We start from the raw sequence: 17360 nt of genomic DNA, 5'->3' as shown, positions 1-17360 counted from the left end.
ATAATCAGTCCCTGTCCTGCCACTTCTGTACAGCCCCGGTAGCAACGCAGATTAAATAAGGTGTGTAAACGTTCAAGTGCAGAGCCGTCTCAGGTCAATGTCTACTCAGCCCAGGGCAATTCCTCTCCAAGTCCTACTCCGCGAAATTTCACGTCAGCTTCACTAACTTCTCTACATTCCCAGATGCTCCCCCGGAACCGGGGGTGGGGGATGTCCCTCTTCTCTCAAGCCTGCCGAGCTGAGGAAAAACGGGGTGGGAAAGCAGAAAGTGTGTAGGGCTGAGGAGGTGAGCCAGAGGAAGGAGGGAGAGCAGGGAGAAGGGCAGTGGAGAGAATGGAGGTGCACGGACGTGGTGTGGATCGAGAACAGGGTCCGCATCGGGGGACTTGGATATAGGATGCAGGGAAAGGATTTGGGGAGCAGTGGGAGAGGTGAGGGCGCTGCGATCCGGGAAGAGTGAGGAAAACGAGGAGCCGGTAGGAGGGAGTGGAGATCCTCCTCGCGGAGAGCTCGCCGCGGCGCAGGGCTCCCAGCTCCCCGCAGCTGCTTCCCCGAACACTCACCCTCCCGGTTCCGAGAACGTTTCCCGGCCAGGGCGCCTGGCCCGCAAACCGGGAGGGGAGGGGAGGGGAGGGGCGGGGCAGGGGGGGATCCGCAGCCCGGGATTGGCCGCCGCCCGGCCAGCCGGTGACGTAAGGCGGGCGGGCCCCTTTGTGACGTCACAATCAGCTGTTTGAACGTTCCAATTTGTGCAGTAAGCCCCGCCGCAGCGGCCGCACAGACTCAAAGCTCCGCGGGCGAGCTCAGCAGCCCGGAGCGACCGCGGCCCCGCCGCCTCCCCCGCGAGCCCCGGCGATGCGGCCCGGCCTGTGAGCGGCCGGCGACCCTGGGGCGCCCCGCCGCACAACTACCTCAACGTCGCGCCGCCCCCCTCCCGCCCCCAGGTGAGTCCCGACGCGGGTGGGCCTGGGGGCTCCCCCGCCACGGACACGCCCGGCGCCCCCCGCGTCCGGGCCTTTGTCTGTCTCCGCCGGCGGCCGCCAGGGCCGCGTTCCCGGCTCCCGATTGGTTGCCGTACGCCCGGTAGACCATGACGTCGTTCTATTTGCATATGACATTGAGACGTCACCAAGGCCGGCACCGCCCCCACAGGCTCGGGTCGCTTGTCCTCCCGTGACCCGGTAGCCGCTGTGTCGGGGCTGGGCCCTGGGTGAGACGCTGCAATTCAAAGGGGGCTGCAGGGGGGTTGGCGATTTCCTAGGCTAATCCAGGGTCTGGGGTCAGGCCTCTGATCCCCTACTTTCTCTTTGCAACCTGAGAAGGAGTCAGACGGCGCTGCTGGGCCTAGGTTGAGGGGGTCGTCAGGAGTTCAGGGCTGCCTGGGACTCCAGGTGGTTGGGACAGCACCAGATGGTGGTGGGATCCCCTCCCTCCGGCTCCAGACTCCGCCCCCAGGGACTAACAGAATAACATCCTCCTAATCCCTGATTTGTGTGCAGCGCCTTAGCTGATGTCACTCCCAGACCCAAAATGAGGGGTCTTAGACCCCAGTGCACGGAAGGGGCAACAGGCACAGAGAGGAGGATTAGCTCACTCGAGGTCACACAACCAATTAGAGTCATGCTCACTGAGTGACAGATGCATTATTAGCCAGGGGCATAGACAGAATAGGGGCTCAATACAAGTGGTAAGATACACATCCTCCTTCCACTGGGAACCCGATCTTGGGCTCAGCCTCATCACGGTTTGACAGGCTCCCAGGTCTCCTTACTGCTGGACCTTTTTCCAGGGAATCTCTGGAGATTGGTTCACCTTTTGTGGTCCTGACCCCTTCTGTCCTCACTGTACCTTGGAGTCCTAGAGTCCAATAAAATCGCTGCCTCCCAGCTGTTTGGATCACAGAGAGGTGAGTCATTGGCTGCCTCGGGGTGTCTCCAGGGCTGATGTTGGGGTGGAGGGTGGGGTGAGAGTTCCCTCTATTGGCCCTTTACCTCCCCAACTTCCTAGGTTGTCAGCTAGGAATGGCCTGACCTGGCCTAGTTTAGACAATTGCAGGTGTTTTGCTGCTCCCTCCTCACCTCTGCCCACAGAGAGTATAGGAGAAGGGACAGGATAAGGAGAGTTTCTGACTTAACAAGCGGATGGGCCTAGAGGCTGAACCAGGAACTCCATTCCTGCTGGGAGTTTGCTCAAGGATGGGCTGGGGGTAGGGGTGGCTTAGGGCACAAATGCTATTCTGGGCAGAGCTGCTGTAGTTATTAAAGGGAATGGTTCTCCCTGGAGCAGAACTGGGAATGTGAGAACCAGGAAGCTGGCAGGGCTGGGAAAGGAAATCTGGGAGGCTCCCCAAGTAGTCAGGAGAGGGGGCAGGCACTGGCTGGCTGGTGCTGCTGTCACTCCTGGCTGTCACTGACTTGCTGTGTGACCTCAGGCAGGGAGCTTTTCCCCTGAGCCTCCCTCCCCTAAACCTATCTGAAATTTGAAGAGGCACAGTGCAGGCTCTGGTACACAGTGGGTCTTTAGTAAATGCATGCTAAATCTTGGTGCCAGTAACCCCAGACCCTTTTGTAGCTAGGTGAGGGGTGGTGTGGCTAGGTCAAGGTCTTTTTCACCTCCTTGTACCCCTGCATCATTGTATTCTTGGGGATTGTTTGCTGAGTCTTTCCTGACTGTGTACACTCTGGACTGGATGCACAGTAACGTGGGACTAGGTCTGCCCTGCCACTATCTAGCCGTGTATTTTTGGATAGATTTATGTCTTCTTTCTGATCATCAGATTGTAAAATGGGCTGGGTGAATATGATGGTCCCTGAAACAGCTCTTAACTTCTCTTTCATATTCCATGAAGTACTAGGTTCTTGGAAGGAGGATGTGCCTCATCAAGGCCTCGATATTCCCTTCCTTCAAGAGGGGCCAAACTTTCTGGGCTTTTGGTAATGGAGTCACTAGCTCCCTGTGGCTACAGATGGGTTGGGATATGTGAATTGTGCTGGGTGGACACTAGTTGGGGGTGGCCCCACCTTCTTAATCCCTGTAGATCTCCCACCCCCATCCCACCAGGGAAGCCAGCATCTTAAGCCTACTGTGAGTCTGCAAATGTGGAAATATTCTCAGGGTATGGAAGTGAGGTGATTCTGCAGCAAGTGTGAAAACATTTCCAGGGAATGGGGGAGGTAGCAATAAGCATGGCAATACTGCAGGTGGATTAGTAGAAAGAGGAGAAATGCCTTCAGGGAAGTCTGGACATGCCCCCAGCAAGTTCTACAGGAAGTGTGGAAACACCCTTAGAGAATGGTGACAAGTGTCTCCGCAGCAAAACCATTGAGCATCTTTAGGGAACAGGTGTGGAGAGTCAGTCAGGCTTCACGTACTGGGGGAGTATGGCCAGCAGCCCCCAGCCAAGCTCTAGTCCTGAGGTAGGTTGGCATGAGAAGGGGATAGATCTAGAGCTACCACCTTGGTGTTTCCATTTCTGCAGTAGGAGGCCTCCCTCTTCATCTTCACCCAGGGAAGGATTGGTTAAGGGCTTACCTGGGTCTGGGTCCAACCCTCAGTGCTCATCCTTAAGGGCCCCTGGAAACTGACAGCTCCCTCCCTCCATCATCACCTCTCACTGACCTGCTGTATCCCTGAGCCCAAGCAACCTGATCTTCCTCCTACCCTGGGATGCTGCCCTTGAACAGGAGCCCGGGAAAAGGGGGTCAGAGTGGGGAGGGCCTGCCGGCATGCCATCTTTACACCTCATATGACAGACACAACTGAGACGCGCCAAATCACATGGTAAGATGGTGGCAGTTCTATGGGATTTCTGCCGGCCAGTGCTTTTGAAACCACACAGGCTCCAGGAGTGGTTCTTCATCTCTGGGGTCAAAGATTGCTGTTTAGGAAATCATGATGAAAACCAAGGTCCTTTTTCCCAGAAAAATACATATGGACCATGACCCCTGGTCACCAAGTTGAAAATATCAAATTCAGACAGACACCCAGAAAAAGCAATAGAATATAGTGATTCTGGGTGCTGCCTCTGGAATCTGATTGTGTGGATTAAATCCCACCTTTGTCTCTTACTAGCTCTGAGACTTTGGGACAGTTAACTTCTCTGAGCCTCAATTTCTTAACTGTAAAGTAAGGATAGTAATTATCCACTTCCTGTAGTTGTCGTGAGGATTACATGAGGTAATATAGGTAAAGCTGCTTAGTATAGTGCCTGGAACATAAATGTTAGCTATATTATTATTATTATTATTATTTTGAGACCGAGTTTCGCTCTGTCGCCCAGGCTGGAGTGCAGTGGCACCTCGCAGGTTCCAGTGATTCTTCTGCCTCAGCCTGGGATTACAGGCACCTGCCACCACGCCCAGCTAATTTTTGTATTATTAGTAGAGACAGGGTTCACCATGTTGGCCAGGCTGGTCTTGAACGCCTGGCCTCAGGTGATTCACCCACTTCTGCCTCCCAAAGTGCTGGGATTACAGGTGTGAGCCACTGTGCCCGGCCTAGCTATGTTATGATGATAACAAGCAGACAATGTGGGCAATTTCCTCCCTGCCTGGAGAACTCCTATTTACTCCTCAGAGTCCAGCTTGGATGTCCAATTCTCTGGAGACCTTCCCTGGCAGAGCTGTGTCATGTGTCACTCTTTCCATGTTCCTAAAGCACCCTGTAATAATAACTAATTTATTAGTTTTTTGAGTGCTTACCATATGCCCAGACATAGTTCTAAGCACTTTATAAGTGTTTAGCTCATTTAGTTCTTCACCCCCACCTTTTTTTCTCATTCAATAACTTTGGTATAGCTCATTTAATTCTTATTAGAGCCTGGAGGAGGATACTATTATTAGCTTATTTAATTCTTGTAAGAGCCTGGAGGAAGGTACTATTATCATTGTCTTTTGACAGATGAGAAAACTAAGGCACAGATAAGTTAAATAACTTCCTAAAATCGTACAGAAGATAAAAAAAAAAAAAAACCTAGATTTGAATGCAGAAAGCACATCTCCCCAAAGCGTCCGCACACATCCCCATTGTGTGTACCCTTCTCTCTGCTCTGGGGGTGTCATATCTTCTGTCCTCTGCCCCAGGCCAGGAGTGTGGTGAACCTCAATCAGTGGTGGCTCTCACGTCCTTCTATGATTCCCAGGTTTTTGCACTGCCATAGGGCGCCCCCGTGAGGCGCTTCGCCCCCCACCATGTTCCAGCGCCTCACCAGCCTCTTCTTCAGCACCCCCTCGCCCCCCGAAGACCTCGACTGCCCCCGCGCCTTCGTGTCGGAGGAGGATGAAGTGGACGGCTGGCTCATCATTGACCTGCCGGGTGAGGCGTGGGTCTGCCTCCTGGGCCTGTGAAGTCGTTCTAAGGGCAGATGGCCGAGCAGCGGAGGGGAAGGGCGCTGCTGGGGGACGGGGGAGTCCCCCAAGCCTACTGGAGGTGGGGTCACGGGGCCCCTTCCCATGAAAGCCGGGGCCCTCTCCTGGCGGCCCAGGAGAGGCCGCACGTCAGGTTCCCTAGCGCAGCAGGGCGAGACTCCTGGCCTGTGGGTGCCCTGGGGCGCTGCGGACGGGCAGCGGGTCTGACTAACGATGCCCTTTCTCTCCCCGCCCCCTTGTCCGGTGTGTGTGTGTGTGTGTGTCCCTCCTCGCTGCTCCCCTCCTCTGCACGGCTCCCATCCCGCGCCCCGTAGACAGCTACGCGGCTCCACCCAGCCCCGGGGCCGCCCCTGCCCCCGCGGGCCGCCCTCCGCCCGCGCCCTCCTTGATGGACGAGAGCTGGTTTGTTACCCCTCCCGCTTGTTTTACTGCAGAGGGGCCTGGACTCGGTCCCGCCCGCCTCCAGAGCAGCCCCCTGGAGGACCTCCTCATCGAGCACCCCAGCATGTCCGTTTACGTCACCGGCAGCACCATAGTGCTAGAGCCCGGGCCCCCTTCCCCGCTCCCGGACGCGGCCCTGCCTGACGGCGACCTCAGCGAAGGGTGAGCAGGCCGGGGGCGTAGCCTGGAGGCCCAGGGAGACGGATCTTGGAGGCCAGGGTCCAGGCTAGGAGGCTGGGGGAGTGGGGTCAGGAGCCCGCCCCGCGTTCGAAGGGGTAGCGGCCTTGGGAGGGTTGCCTTTGAGACAAAGTGGGGGGCCGGTGGGCCTCTGGGAGAGGCTAGAAGCGGGCCTGAGGATGGAGGGGCGGGGCTTGGGAAGGAGGGGCGTGGCTAAGAGGCCGGGGCCGGGGTTGGAGGCTTGAGGAGCGTGGCTGGAGCGCCTAGGGAGCGGGACTTCAACAGAAAGGCAAGGGTGGAATAGGGGGTGGGGGTCCAGTCTTCCCCGAGGTCCAGTTTACGTGTTAAGGGCTAGAACCGAGGAGACACCTCCGGGTTGGTACCCACAAGAAGGGCGTCGGGCACCCCAATGTGAACAGACACAGAACTGCGCCGAAGCAAGGGTGGGAGATGGCAGCACCCTCTAGCCCCCCCGCCCAGCTTACCCGGCTTGACCGAGCCTGGCTCTGTCCTCACAGGGAATTGACGCCCGCCCGCCGCGAGCCGCGGGCCGCGCGCCACGCCGCTCCTCTCCCAGCGCGGGCGGCGCTGCTGGAGAAGGCGGGCCAGGTGCGGCGGCTTCAGCGGGCCCGGCAGCGGGCAGAGCGCCACGCGCTGAGCGCCAAGGCGGTGCAGCGGCAGAACCGAGCCCGCGACAGCCGTCCGCGCCGGTCCAAGAACCAGGGCAGCTTCATCTACCAGCCGTGCCAGCGCCAGTTCAACTACTGAGCGTCCACCGGCCGCGCCGCAAACCCCTTGCTGACTCCCGATCCCTGTCGGGCTCCTCCGACTCCTCGGGCTGGACACCGAAACCTCCCTTCTTAAAGCGTGTGAGGTTGGGTGATAGCCGTTCCTTCCCCGACACCCTCAATTTCCCCATCTCTGGTCCTCTAATCTGCCTCTGAACCCATTCACCCTTCACCCTGGCTCCTTCTGGCCCCCATACCCAGCGTCTAATCATCCATGCCCCCTACTCCTGACCCCTCCATCCTTTCTTCTCTGGTCCCCATCCCTGTCTCTCCCCTTCACCCTTGCCCTCCAGTCCTCTACCTCTGGCCTGCCCCTATTTCTGAAAGCTTCTTCTAGTCCCTGATCTGGCTCATTCCCCACCTTCAACTCCCACCTTACATGACTCACACTATCCCATGGTTGGCATTACACTCACTCCTGTTCCCTTATTCTTCATTCCCAGTAATTCCCTACCAAATGGTGGGGACCCTGAGCCCAGCTCTGACCAGGTAGAGCCTGTGCAGCCTGGCCTGCTGTCATTGCCCTCTAGTAAGGGCTCAGGGTTTTGCTTTTAGTCTCCCCCTCCTTCTGCCTTGGGGGCAGTACTCTGTGGAGCTGCTTAGGTCTGGAAAGGTACAGTATGTAGAAGAGGACTGTGAGACGTGAGTTAGAGGGAGAAGATGGAGGGAATCTAGGGAACGAGGCAACCTACTGGAGATGCAGACAGGACAGACACGTTGAGAAGCTGCAGGGAGCAGGGCACCAAAGGAATGTGCACTGTGCTTGCTCAGAGAGGCCAAACCCTGCTCCCAGGCTGAAGCCTGGAGTCTGCCCCCACTTCCCTTTTCTATAATCCACCCTTCTGCAGGCCCTGAAATCTGAAGGGCTTAGTTAGTACCTTGCCACTCTACCCCCGACATGTCACCCGAGTAGAAGCTGGGCAAGGCCCCACCATCCTGGCCGTCTGTTCACAAGCCCAAGGTGCTAGAACTAGCTTAGGAGACATGCAGGCCACAGGGCTTCTAGGCAGGGAAAGGGCACACACCCTAGGTCAGAGTGCAGAGCAGTGATGCTGGAGGACACACCATGGGGTGAAGCCATCCCAAGGCTGACAGCTCAGCCTTCACCTTGCCTCTGGCCTTGTATTTCACACCCTGCTCAGTATGGCTAGCCAGCAGTCCTGAGTAGGAGTCCAGGACCCCCACTGTCCCAATCTGCAAATTGTTCCTATCCAGGTTCAGGGCCTTCAGGGGGCCTCTTTTCATTTTCTCCCACAGGCCTCTCTTTCTTTCTAGGTTGCTGGGGAGAAATGGGTACCCTATGGTCCCCCTCCCCTTCTCCTCCAGTAAGTACCTGGAAGAGGGAACCTGAATCCCTGGGGGAGACAGAAGGGGCAGGGGCCACCAGCCTCCCCTTCTTGTGGTGAGACTGAATTTTGGGCTCAGACACCAGCAACAACCTCTTGGGATGCCCCGAGTTGCTTCCCATTTCCTCTTTCTAGCCGTTCTTTTCTAGTGTGTGCTCACTCTTCCTTGGAACTTTTAAGACTTCTTGGTACATATGAACATAGGTCCTCCCCTCACCCCAACTCTAGGTTTCCAGGCCTCACAGCCAAGCTGAGGCTTGGAGAAAACTCTGCATTCCCATAAGGGCAAAGGCAGCTGCCCTCCCTGACCCTATAGCCCCAGGCCTCATAGGGGGTATGTGGGGAAGGGATGGGGTATCCCCATGGATGCTGGGATGAGGACAGAGGAAGACCTGATGGGGTCTCCTATTCCAGGGAATAAGCCAAATTAACACTAAAAACGGATCAAAGCTCCCACGCCAGTCCACTAAGGCCCCAGTAGTTGACAGCCTTGCTCCTCTCCCAAGTTCTCCTTCAGAACCTAGTTGCTTTTATTCTTCCAGCTACCACTTGGGCACTTCACAGCCAGCCTAGGGTCTTTGGCACCTCCAAGAGCTGAATCTCCCTCCAACCCTTCTTGCCTACTCCTCACTGCCAGCTGGGACCTAGGCTCAGTCCTGTGTGGTGCCCATGATCCTTCTGGTGGGGGAAGAGTTTAAGTTATAGGGCATTTGGCTCAAATTTTAAAAGGTCTTTTGTTTACCTATATTTCTGGAGGCTCCTGTAGTTCTAGAACCCAATCTCTCACCTGGTTGGTTGCAAGGCTCATATTTTTTTGTACCTTTCCTATAGATTCTGTAGCATTTGGGTGTGGCAATATTTTAATTGTGTATAGATTTCTAAGAACCAACACTACTCAGTCTCCTGCTAGTCTGACTCCTGAAGCATCAGCCCTTGTCATACTGTATTGACTGTGTACGTGCCTTTCACCTTGAGCATGCTTCAGGATTTTTTTTTTTTAAACCACAGAACTTGAATACATGAGGGAACCAGAGTTCAAAGTCCTATGCAACCTTAGGAGGGGGTTAGACAGTCTGTTTTGATTGATGTTTTCTGAGGCCCTAGAGGAGTTTGTACCAATTTGTGAGTATTAATGTCAGTACTACCAGCACTTTGCCAAAACTGTGTCAGAGGGACCCCTGTTTCTAGAGTGAGTCCCAGTTACATCAAAGAGTGACTTCCAGTTATTCCCCAGTAAGTCTGAGTGGTTCCTTCAAGCTGGGTGTCTTTCCAGCCTTTGCCAGTCTAGCCCCAGCAGGGCACCGTGTGTGTATGAATGCAGTTTGGTGCTGTTTTAGAGTATGCCTGCTCCCCAGCCCCCTGCCTGGAACCCTCTGAGCAACTTGCTCTGACCTATAATGTCTTAGGTGCAACACGGACCCCACCAGAGCTCTTGGATACCCCCCTAGATCCATGTGGCTTTACGTGAGGGGACTGAATGCAGACACAGCATAGCCCCCTTCTACTACTTTCCCTCTCGCCCTGCCAGCTAGTTCCACATGGAACCAACAAGTTGAGTGCATCCCTGTTGGGTGTTTTGTGTTGAGACTGGCTGAAATGAGGAGACTTTGACCATGTGACGTGTCAACAGACTCAAGGAAACAACCACCTCAGCTGGGTCATGTGGCATGCCTGTGTATGTGTGTAACAGAATTTGATTGTCAGACTGTAATGCTATTCCTCTATGGGAGAAAAAATTAATATAAAGAAAAACAAATAAAAATCTATTTAAAGCACATGATCCTTTCTGCCTGAGTTGAGCTTAAGTATGAGAAGCTTGTAATCTTAAGCACAGTAGTGGCATAGGATATTATGATAAAGCTGGCTTTGGTTCTGGTGTGTGTGTCATATGGGAGAGGAAGAGGGGAGTAAGCTTACTGGGAACAGAGCCAGACAATGGGGTCTGACTCAAATGACTACTTTTAGAGGATCCTTATAATGCAAGACACATACATGAAGACAGCTGAAATAGAGGTGAGAATAAGAGCATGACAGAATGACCAAACTCATCCTTTTGGTCTCAGGCACTGGGTTAGAGCAAGGGCAAGTAGCCACTGGAGGGGAAAGGATGAAGTCTAACCCTGGGGGAGATGCAGCAGAAGGCTGAAACCCAGGCTGAGACAAGGCCAGGGCCCCAAGCATCAGAGTCTCCTGAAAGTTGCAGGTAGGGTGGGGCAGAAGCAGCTGGCTTTGGAGACTACACACATTTTGAAGCAGGACAGCCAGAGTGAAATGTAGTGGACATCTCTGAAATACGTAACACAAAATGACCCCTTTAATTTGGGAGCTGCTCTAACCACAGAACTGAAGGTGGAAACCTGACCTAAACAGGACTAGATTTTTTTTTTTTTTTTTTTGAGACGGAGTTTCACTCATTGCCCAGGCTGGAGTGCAATAGCACAATCTTGGCTCACTGCAACCTCCGCCTACTGGGTTCTAGCGATTCTCCTGCCTCAGCCTCTCCAGTAGCTGGGATTACACACGCCACCATGCCCAGCTAATTTTGCATTTTTTTTTTGTTTTTTGAGACGGAGTCTCGCTCTGTCACACAGGCTGGAGTGCAGTGGCGCCATCTCGGCTCACTGCAAGTTCCGCCTCCCGGGTTCACGCCATTCTTCTGCCTCAGCCTCCCGAGTAGCTGGGATTACAGGCGCGTGCCACCACGCCCGGCTAATTTTTTGTATTTTTTAGTAGAGACAGGGTTTCACCATGTTAGCCAGGATGGTCTCTATCTCCTGACCTCGTGATCCGCCTGCCTCGGCCTCCCAAAGTGCTGGGATTACAGGCATGAGCCACCCTGCCAGGCCTAATTTTGTATTTTTAGTAGAGACGGGGTTTCTCCATGTTGGTCAGGCTGGTCTCAAACTCCCGACCTCAGGTGATCCGTCCACCTCGGCCTTCCAAAGTGCTGGGATTACAGGTGTGAGCCACCACACCCAGCCCTGGACTAGATTCTTGATGCTGGCACAATCTTACAGGCCAGTTTGGGCTTACCTCCTGCAAGGAGGAGATGTCAGCACAATTGTTTTGGAGCAATCCACCATGCAAATGGAGGAGCAGATGTGTGACATGGTGAAAAAGTGCCATCTCACCTGCTGACAGCTTCCTGTCCCTAGAAAATCCTGGGTGACCAATGATCTTCTCTAAGTTGGTTTTGTTATTTGCATCAAAAGAAATTTGAGCAATATATATCAAAATACCTGGCACAGTGCTGAACAGGGCTAGTTTCTTCAAAGCCAAGAATGGGGTGAAGGGAGCAAGTATGTACATTTTCCTCAACTTGCCAGGCAGGCATCTCAGGTTCAATGAGGACTAGATGGGAATTCCATTCACAAAGAAGGCTGTGTCTCCTTATTTAAGGTCCAAAGAAAGAGCTTATCCCCCAAAAATCCCTTACCAATAACATAACTTTATGTTCTATGACAATGACATTTATTTAACACATTATTTCACATTGTACAAATCCTTAGATTCTCTTTATTCACTGGTCCATTTCTACAACAAATACATCCAAAACACTATATCATAAAATTATTTACAACATTTCCAAATGAGAAGATTGCTTTTGCCCCCACTACTGCTATTCACACATAGTACTTCCACGGCACAATACATCATTAGGAGATCTAAAAATGCTCACCCTGTACTCTAGGCTGCTTAGGAAATGTGAAAACTAATAACATTTATAATGGCATTAGCTCCTTTCAATACAAGACAACATTTTAGAAACCTTGAACTTCAACTCGCAACACCAAAAGGGCTCAACAATCCTGCTTTCCCCATTGCACTTTATGAAACAGGTTGCAGGGACTAGGAAAAGGGCCACATTATTAAAATTACTAACTGTACAGAAATTGATTTTAAAAAGTCACAGCTCAAAATTGCTCTTTGTAAAAGTCACACACATTTACAAGTATCAAGTCACCGTCCTGCTTGTTTACTTGGATTTTCTTCGCTTGGATTGCACCGCACTGGTTATGTCTGTGGGGGAAAGAAAGGACATGTTCAGTGGAGGTAACTCTTTACAGCAGTGCCCTTTAGACAGTCCACAACAAGCAGGGTAGACCTAAGGGGAGCCCTGCTCAACTCGGAATCTGTCTAAGGGGTGCTCTGAAGGGAGAGAGTCACAGGCTTTGCTTATGTGGGAAGAGGGTGTGGTCCTGCATTGGGCAGAATTGGGGGAATGTGACAAAGGTGGTGGGCAATGAAGCACACTGACTAGAGAAAGTGCAGGGTGGAGAGAGCCTGTGTAGCTGGGCAATTCACCCACTGTTTCCCTCACCAGTTCTCATCATAGAACGAAGTGTGAATAGACAGATTGACAATGCTTTTGGTGAGAAATCAACGGGTAATGCCATAAGCAAAATGAGTAAATTGTGTTAGAGTGCAAAAAAAAACCCACCTTGGGATCCCTTTTGGAGCCAAGCTATTGTTTCACAGTAAGGAACCATTTTTGTCATGCTATAGTCAAGGTCTAAACAACATGACCATGGGCCTTCGTCAATGAGTGTCCACTATGGCCCAGCCAGTTATATCAAGACTGTGGAAGGCTGGGAGTGGTGGCTCACGCCTATAATCCCAGCACTTTGGGAGGCTGAGGCGGGCGGATTGCCTGAGGTGAGGAGTTGGAGACTAGTTTGGTCAACATGGCGAAACCCCATCTCTACTAAAAATACACGAAAATTAGCCAGGCGTGGTGGCGTGCGCCTTAATCTCAGCTACTCAGGAGGCTGAGGCAGGGGAATTGCTTGAACCAGGGAGGTGAAGGTTGCAGTGAGCCAAGATCCCACCACTGTACTGCAGCCTGGGCGACAGAGCGAGACTCCGTCTCAAAAAATAAAAATAAATAAATAGACTGTGGATATATACAGTCATGAATGCAATTCAGAACAAGCAATGGCCTGCTCTGAGCCCAAGTGAGCCTGAAGGCTTCATGGAAGAGGTGGGAACTGAGTGATTTACACACAAAATGACAGTGACATAAAGGGAAATGACTATGTTTTGACTCCTTTAGTTTCTCTTGTACTATCAGTGTCTTGTCTTAATCTTATGCCAGCCTTAAACCATGTTTCTTAAAAACGTTTTGGCCAGGTGTGATGGCTCACCCCTGTAATTCCAACACTTTGGAAGACTGAGGCAGGAGGCTCACTTGAGCCCAGAAGTTTTGAGGCCAGCCTGGGCAAGATGGTGAGAACCCATCTCTACAAAAGAAAAGAATTAGCTGGGCGTGGTGGCACATGCCTGTAGTCCCAGCTACTCAGGAGACCAAGGTGGGAGGATCACTTGAGCCCAGGAGTTCATGGCTGAAGGAGTTCAAGGCTGAAGTGAGCTATGTTCATGCCACTGTACTCCAGCCTGGGTGACAGAGACCCTGTCTCTATTAAAAAAAAAAAAAAATTCTACACAAAGTTATGGCAGAGTACAGTGAATAGCTTGAAGCTCTCCAAAGGTAAACACTTCTTTAGAATCTCACATTGACTTCAAAAGGTCACCTTTATTTCATATTCCGGTTTTAATATGAAAATAATGTTCTAAAATTACTCCTCCTCAAGGAGAAAAAAAATGCTTCTAATATATCAATACAAAAGATGAATCAGATTTACCCATTTCTGGTAACTAGGCTGAATTTTCTGATACTGCATGTTAGGTTGTATTCAAGGCAAATTTTCCTTTGTCTTTTGTATCATAATATTTTGTGAACCCAGACTCTAATAAATATGTAGATTGTAAGGAAAAATTTTACTACTCTGTTAGCTAAGGTGACTGCTAAGAAGTGAGGCCTAGGCCAGGTGCGGTGGCTCACGCCTGTAATCCCAGCACTTTGGGAGGCTGAGGTAGGCGGATCACGAGGTCAGGAGATCGAGACCACGGTGAAATCCCGTCTCTACTAAAAATACAAAAATTAGCCGGGCGTGGTGGCGGGCGCCTGTAGTCCCAGCTACTCAGAGAGGCTGAGGCAGGAGAATGGCGTGAACCCGGGAGGCGGAGCTTGCAGTGAGCCGAGATTGTGCCACTGCACTCCAGCCTGGGCGACAGAGCGAGACTCCGTCTCAAAAAAAAAAAATAAAAAATAAAATAAAAAATAAATAAAAAGCACTGAGGTCTAGATGAATTTCCAAGAGGTGCCCAGTACAGTAATTTCATTCAGGCCTCTGTTGGTGGCAATTTCAGTATGTTTGTCTTCTCAAAGGTCATGTTTTTTTTGTGCCATGTGGTAGAATCAGTCTTTCTGATTTACTCATTAGTCTTTTACTAATCAGAAGACAGTTAATCTGCTGGGATGTTAATAATGGTATTCTTTATTTTAATTCATGTAAATTAAGAGTCTCACACAGCCCACATAACTCCCTAAAATCAACTCTTTAGGTCCAAATCTCAAGCTTTATTTTCACTGCAGCAGATTTGTCATTTGCAGTAAAAATAGGGTTTTTGTCTTGACAATGTTCATCCTCAGAAAAACATTCATTAATTAGGTCAACTTTGGAAGCTTTTCCCTTGTTGTGATATGAAGGATCAAGTGGTATGTCTGAGAAACATATGTGGCTGGGAAAAGAAGTGGGTAGTAGGGTGTGGGGGAGAAGATCCCCCTCCTTCCTTGCTTGTTCCCATTTGTCATTGCTCCGAAGCACCCAATGAACTGGCAGGTTGCCTCTGAGCGTGAATCAATGAGTGGGGTCAGGAATAAACAAATGACTTGTGCTAGAAACTGCAAAAAAACCACAAACACACCATTAAAAACCCTCATCTTTTGGATACTGTGGTTGGTGGGGAGAAGGATGTACTTTCATACTTCCATGAGGAAAAAAATAAATTTTAAACTGAGTTTGAAGTCTCTATCACCTTCCCTGGATAAATCCAGTCAATCTGAGACATAGAGCAAACCTCAGACTCAACATGTCTAAAACCAAACTTGGGATTTTCACCTCCAACAGTGAGGTCCTTTGCCACTGTTCCCCATCATGTCTGAAAAAAAATCTGTCTGAAAAAAACATTTTTTTTTTTTTTTTTTTTGAGATGGAGTCTTGCTCTGTCGCCCAGGCTGGAGTGCAGTGGCGCAATCTTGGCTCACTGTAAGCTCCGCCTCCCGGGTTCACGCCATTCTCCTGCCTCAGCCTCTCCGAGTAGCTGGGACTACAGGCGCCCGCCACCACGCCCGGCTAATTTTTTTGTATTTTTAGTAGAGATGGGGTTTCACCGTGGTCTCGATCTCCTGACCTTGTGATCCGCCTACCTCGGCCTCCCAAAGTGCTGGGATTACAAGCATGAGCCACCGTGCCTGGCCAGAAAAAAAATTTTTTGATGAGTTATTTTGTTTTGGTAGTCGATTTTATACTCCCTCCAAAATGCTACCACTTTTACTACTCTAATGAATAGGCAAATTACCTTTTTTTTTTTTTGAGATGGAGTCTTGCAAATTACTTTTTTTTTTTTTTTTGAGACAGTCTTGCACTGTCACCCAGGCTGGAGTGCAGTGGTGCGATCTGAACTCACTGCAACCTCCACCCCCTGGGTTCAAGCAATTCTCCTGCCTCAGCCTCCCTAGTAGCTGGGATTACAGGCATGCACTACCACGCCCAGCTAATGCTTGTATTTTTAGTAGAGATGGGGTTTCACCATGTTGGCCACGCTGATCTCAAATTCCTCAACTCAACTGATCTGCCCGCCTCGGCCTCCCAGAGCGTTGGGATTACGGAAGTGAGCCACTGAGCCTGGCCACAGATTAAGGTAAGAAATTCTAGGTAAGTGATGTAGAGGCTAATGATCCAGTCAGGGTGTACCTCAGACTGTGATTGGCACACTGTTCCTAAAGGCTGCCTGGCCTGACTGTGAACCTACCTTCAGTTTTTTAACCATCAGGGATTTTACAAAATTAGTGTCTCTTCACAGATAGACAAATAGTTCAAACTCTAGCAGTGTAGTCAGATCATTTATATCCATGTCTTAGAACCAACTGGGTGATAAAGAACTGGGTCAATAATAGTCTTTTAGGTGACTATCCAACTATGTCACTGGGGGAACATTTAAATTTGTAACCTAACAAAGGGATCTGTTTTTCAGCCTGGTTGCCTCATTTTGACCTTAAGCAAATTTGACCAAATCTACAGTACAAGGCTCTACTTAATCCTCTAGTATGTGACCTCTACCATCCAAGGAGCTTTAGAAATGGACTTTGACCTTGCTCACATCATTGTGCCTTTCACTGTACTATTTCTACCCGAGACATCTAACTGTAAAAAATTCTGGAAATCGGCAAGATGTGCTGGCTCACACCTGTAATCCCAGCACTTTGATTAGCAGAGGTGGGCAGATCACTTGAGGTCAGGAGTTCAAGACCAGCCTGGTCAACAAGGCGAAACCCCATCTCTTCTGAAAATACAAAAATTAGCGGGGCGTGGTGGTGCATGCCTGTAGTCCCAGCTATTCGGGAGGCTGAGCCAGGAGAATCACTTGAACCCAGGAGGCAGAGGTTGCAGTGAGCCTAGATCAAGTCACTGCACTCCAGCCTGGGTGACAGAGCAAGACTCTGTCTCAAAACAAACAAACAAACAAAAAAATTCTGGAAATTTTCCTTCACAATTTGCATGGTTGGTTTCTAAATGAAGCTACTAGAGTACAGTTTCAGGTGGTTACTCTTCAGGGTTTTCTCCCACAACATTATCAATGTATGTTCACTTGCATATCTACAATAATACTTCTGTTTTAATTCAGTATATCTTTATACCCTGTGTTTTTTTAGACAGTTGCTTCACTGGCTGTGGGTAGGGTAGGGCTATCACCTACTTTGTTGTCAGAGGGACACCCAGGGCTGCTGATAATTACAGATTGCTCTGAACTTTCCTTAACATATTTTCCTGGTTCCAAACTTATGCTCTGAACTTCATGTTTTTAACTACCTTTTAAAAAAATAATTACCTTTTTCCCAGTGGAAAATATAACAAAAACTATTCTAAATGGAGGAGTAAATAATGATAAAGAAAGCTAGAAAAATCATTTGTGTTTTTGTGGCAAATTCACCATGTCAGGAAGGAGAACTACTCATTTGCATGTTTGTAAACCACACATCTGATCAGGTGCAATTTTAAAAAGTGATTTGTGGTAGCTAATTTTTGTGTAATTATAAGTGGCCCAACCAACCAAAACAATGGACCAAAGAATGACCAAAAACCATGTGGGCCTTCCTGAACTTGCCTAGAAATCATCCA

General features: G+C 50.5%; 2 protein-coding genes across 15 annotated transcripts in view; one reads left to right on the top strand and one right to left on the bottom strand.

The window, feature by feature from the left end:
• Window positions 1-707: 707 nt before the first annotated feature.
• On the top strand, window positions 708-9893 carry TP53INP2 (tumor protein p53 inducible nuclear protein 2). 4 transcript variants are annotated; one of them, XM_055265933.2, is made up of 5 exons: window positions 708-944; window positions 1790-1906; window positions 5141-5313; window positions 5681-5969; window positions 6503-9893. In XM_055265933.2, the coding sequence occupies exons 3-5, from the start codon at window positions 5190-5192 to the stop codon at window positions 6750-6752; spliced, it is 663 nt and encodes a 220-aa protein (XP_055121908.1). In that variant the 5' UTR covers window positions 708-944; window positions 1790-1906; window positions 5141-5189; the 3' UTR covers window positions 6753-9893. The 4 variants fall into 4 exon arrangements, with proteins under 4 accessions (XP_055121908.1, XP_055121911.1, XP_055121909.1 ...); XM_055265936.2 differs by having other exon boundaries at window positions 714-944; window positions 5801-5969; XM_055265934.2 differs by lacking the exon at window positions 708-944 and adding an exon at window positions 1117-1210.
• A 1708-nt stretch (window positions 9894-11601) lies between these two features.
• The window catches only part of NCOA6 (nuclear receptor coactivator 6), a 113729-nt gene continuing 107970 nt past the window's right edge, over window positions 11602-17360 (bottom strand). For all 11 annotated transcript variants that reach the window (XM_063633593.1, XM_055265893.2, XM_063633592.1 and 8 more), the window contains one exon: window positions 11602-12138. In XM_063633593.1, the coding sequence (XP_063489663.1) occupies window positions 12095-12138 (44 nt within the window). In that variant the 3' untranslated portion in view covers window positions 11602-12094. The remainder of the gene's footprint in view (window positions 12139-17360) is intronic.

Source organism: Symphalangus syndactylus, chromosome 24, assembly GCF_028878055.3.
Source record: "Symphalangus syndactylus isolate Jambi chromosome 24, NHGRI_mSymSyn1-v2.1_pri, whole genome shotgun sequence".
In the NCBI taxonomy this organism is placed as follows: Eukaryota; Metazoa; Chordata; class Mammalia; order Primates; family Hylobatidae; genus Symphalangus; species Symphalangus syndactylus.
This window is presented reverse-complemented; position numbering and strand designations above follow the sequence as displayed.

What these genes read in the sequence shown, in the direction of transcription:
- TP53INP2 (XM_055265933.2), top strand. Translation starts at nt 5,190, where the DNA reads ATGTTCCAGCGCCTCACCAGCCTCTTCTTCAGCACCCCCTCGCCCCCC. An exon ending in GCTCATCATTGACCTGCCGG is followed by an intron (nt 5,314 to 5,680) that starts GTGAGGCGTGGG and finishes CGCGCCCCGTAG; the next exon opens with ACAGCTACGCGGCTCCACCC. An exon ending in GACGGCGACCTCAGCGAAGG is followed by an intron (nt 5,970 to 6,502) that starts GTGAGCAGGCCG and finishes CTGTCCTCACAG; the next exon opens with GGAATTGACGCCCGCCCGCC.